The sequence below is a fragment of the Geospiza fortis genome, unplaced genomic scaffold (genome assembly GCF_000277835.1).
Source record: "Geospiza fortis unplaced genomic scaffold, GeoFor_1.0 scaffold66, whole genome shotgun sequence".
NCBI classification, from domain to species: Eukaryota; Metazoa; Chordata; class Aves; order Passeriformes; family Thraupidae; genus Geospiza; species Geospiza fortis.
In genome coordinates, this window is record NW_005054312.1 from 3,090,749 (window position 1) to 3,094,056 (window position 3,308).

The window sequence follows — 3,308 nt, forward strand, 5'->3', positions numbered from 1 at the left end:
CGCAGGTGAGAGCGGGGTGGGCTTTCCGCCCAGGCCGCGGGGGCACTGGGCCGCGCCTGGGGCTGCGGGACGGCCCCGCGCCAGGCCCGGAGCTGCCGGAAGGGCAAGAGCCTGCGCCATGCCCGCCAAGCTATATTTAACGCGGGCAGATATCCGTGACGGCCATTCAGGAATTCTAAATAAGCTCAGCGAAAGCACAGGCTCAGCCTAGGGATGCTCTGCGGGAAGGCGCTGCCGCTGCGGAGGGCGTTTGGCGCACGGGCCGCTGGCTGCAGAGAAGGCAGTGGCAGGTCCATGCTTTTCCTCAGGGGCCTGCTGGTGTTGTGGCCGGCATAACGCGGGACACGAGTGGCTGAATCCCACCGCCGTCGGGAGAGCAATTCCGGTGTGGTTGCCAGGCAGTGCCGGAGCCCAATCCAAATACCAGGTGGTGGTTGTGAGGAAAAGTGGCCATTATGCAGGAAGTACCTTCTGAGCCCATTTGTTGCAAGGCCAGTCAGCCCTGGCCATCGTCATAAAAATTCTGACATTTTGCTTAGCTGAATCTAAGGAGCTCAGTGTGAGCTACCAGAGAAACAGTTAGGGTATTATGTGGTTTCACAGATGTACTTTATGCACATCTTTGGGTTTCGGGCTTAAGAGTCTGGTAGAGGCACATCTGTCAAAACATTCTAGTGCTTTAGGATACGTTAATTTTCATATGTGAACAAAGAAGATTTTATTGAACCTGTTCCTCTCTTCAGTAGAGAAGAACAAAAAGCTAGTGTCATCCCAGTGAAAGAGGATACAAGTCTAATCACTACCTTCAGCCTAACTTGGATATGGATGTGTTCCATTCCAGTTTTTCTCTCTGTCCTCTGGTTAGAAGTGTCTGACAGTCTTACCTTCCGTGCTTTGTTTGCTTTCAGTGGTCAGACAGAATGGCTCCAGTGAACCAGCCAAAGGACAAGAAGCGTGAGAGGGCATGTCAGCATTGGCCAGAAGAGGCAAAATCAGCTGGGAAGAGGAAACGGGACTATGGAGAACGAGGGAATGAAAAACAAGAAAAGAAGTTGTTTGTGAGAAAAACATCTAAACCCTCAGGGAAAATCGGTAACATTTCTTCAGGTTCTTATTCTTTCTTCCTACCACATTTACTGCAAATAACAGGCATTGACTAGTTGAAGAGGAAGAATGCCAAGAAGCATGTTCAGACATGAGTGTTCAGATGGGGTTAGATGTTGAAGTAATAGGCAGACTTGTGTTGGGGCAGTACATCCTCCAAGTTTTTGTCTAGTGAGTGTGTGTGCTTGCATGAATGTTTAAGTTTTGAGACTCTGTACCCCTTGATAAAAGCCTGAAGCACTGAAGATGCTGTTACAGCTCATTTGAGGGTGGTCAAGTTTTATGGAATTCTTGTATTACCAGATCTCTGCTTTAGTGTCAGACAGACCAGTCTTGGTAATACATTCTTACTCTTGTGCAATTCCAAATGCAGTTGTTAGTTTTAAGGCTTGTGTCCCACAGCATCCAGTCTGAACTGGTATTTGAACCCCATTCTTTTCGTGTTCTAAGTTTTGCTACAGTAAATAGGAATACTTTCTACCTCTGTTCAGATTATAAAGGACAGAATTTCCTCTAATTACTTGTGCTCATGTGCATTTTTTTCCTTTAGTGACTAACTTACAAAAAAGACCAAATCTTAATGATTTTTGATGTAATGTGGAGTTGTGATTAATTTCTAATATACTGGAAAGTTTAATGCTTTGCATTTATTGAGGAAGTTGTCTGGACTTTATCTACAGCAACTTCATATAATCATTTAGGTTCAAAAAGGCCTTTAAGATCATAGAATCCAACTGTTAACACCGCACTGCCAAATCTACCACTAAACCATGTCCTTAAATGCCACATCTACTCATCTTAACCTCTCCTGGTGTAACTAGAGACCCTTTTCTCCTTTCTATCACTTGTTACTTGGGAGAAGAGACCAACTCCCCTCCCGCTACAGCCTCTTTTCAGGTGGTTGTAGAGAAAAATATGGTCTCCCCTCAGCCTCCTTTTCTCAGATAAAACCTTTAATTCCATCAGTGATTTAGGAGATCACTAGGGTTACTGCCATGTGGAGATACTATGTGTTTTCTGTACAATTTTGGCTTAAGGATCCAGAAATTACTGAAGTGTTTTTCAAAAGTCAGAGATACAGGGGTTCTATGATTTTGCACATTTCCATTGTGTGGTCTGTAAGTCCAAACTTGGAAGAGTTAGCAGGGTGAACAGTGACTGTGGAGGCAAAATGCTCTGTTTGAAAGGAGTTCTGTCTATAATTGTAAATAGTTAAAACATCTTCTGTAGTTAATTTAGCTACATGATTTTATTGAAACTTCATGACCTGATTTTTGTATTTGGTAAGCATCTGCCATTCCTGTAAGATACTTCAGAAAAATGAGGCTAATAATATTTTTCCATTAACCATTTCTTAAAAAGATGAAGACCTTTGTATTTGAGCTTTCCTGTTCTGTGTTCCAGTTTGTGTGTGTTTGGAATTTTTTTTTCTCCTGATCCATATATGACAGTTTCTGTTTCTTACAATTAAACCACATTTTTAGAAGGTTTCTTTCAGCTGATTCTAAAAAGGCTTGAAGCTTTGTTTCTTAATAAATTATCCTTCATTGTAAAATGGCATCTGAAAAAAAAATACCTCAATTTCTGTGGCCTCTGAAGAAGGGACTGTGGATACCAATTCTTCAGTGAAAAAAAAGGAATTAGAATAGAAATACTTATGTAACTACTTCAATAAGTGACAAGTGTTCTCACTATGTGAACAAAGAAGTGTGCCTTTCTCCATCGTTGCACTAAAGAAAGATTTAATTAGGTTCTAATCATATAGGATGATCCACGTGTTTTCAGTCTTCTGTGTTTGTTTTTTTAAAATAAGTGTCTTTAAATGTAAATAGCATTTGTGTTTCTTAATAAATGCATTTGACATTTAGGTTGCCTGGGACAGACCATTGTTGTGGGGATGATCAGATCACAGACATGGAACTGAACAGATCTAATTTTTATGTAAAGGTCCCTGAAGACAAAAATTTGGAACATGAACAAAATCTAGAAACAAGCTGTGCTCTCAGCAAAAAGCACTCAGAACAGAAAGGTTTTCAGGCAGTGAGGCATCAGCAAGTCTATTATCAAAAATAAAACTGGCAGTGCTGTAAGCAGACTGTATGGGCTACAGTGTGAGCAGACAGAAAGTTCTGATTCACAGCAGGCTTTTCAGGAACTGTGTGGGAGCTCATGTTGCCGTACTTGGGAAATTTTCAGGTGTTCCT

General features: G+C 42.0%; 1 protein-coding gene across 1 annotated transcript in view; it reads left to right on the top strand.

The window, feature by feature from the left end:
* Nucleotides 1–405: 405 nt before the first annotated feature.
* The window catches only part of DDB2 (damage specific DNA binding protein 2), a 13,591-nt gene continuing 10,688 nt past the window's right edge, over nt 406–3,308 (top strand). The window contains exons 1-2 of the mRNA XM_005419447.3: nt 406–427; nt 909–1,092. Coding sequence (XP_005419504.2) covers nt 921–1,092 — 172 coding nt within the window. The 5' untranslated portion in view covers nt 406–427; nt 909–920. The remainder of the gene's footprint in view (nt 428–908; nt 1,093–3,308) is intronic.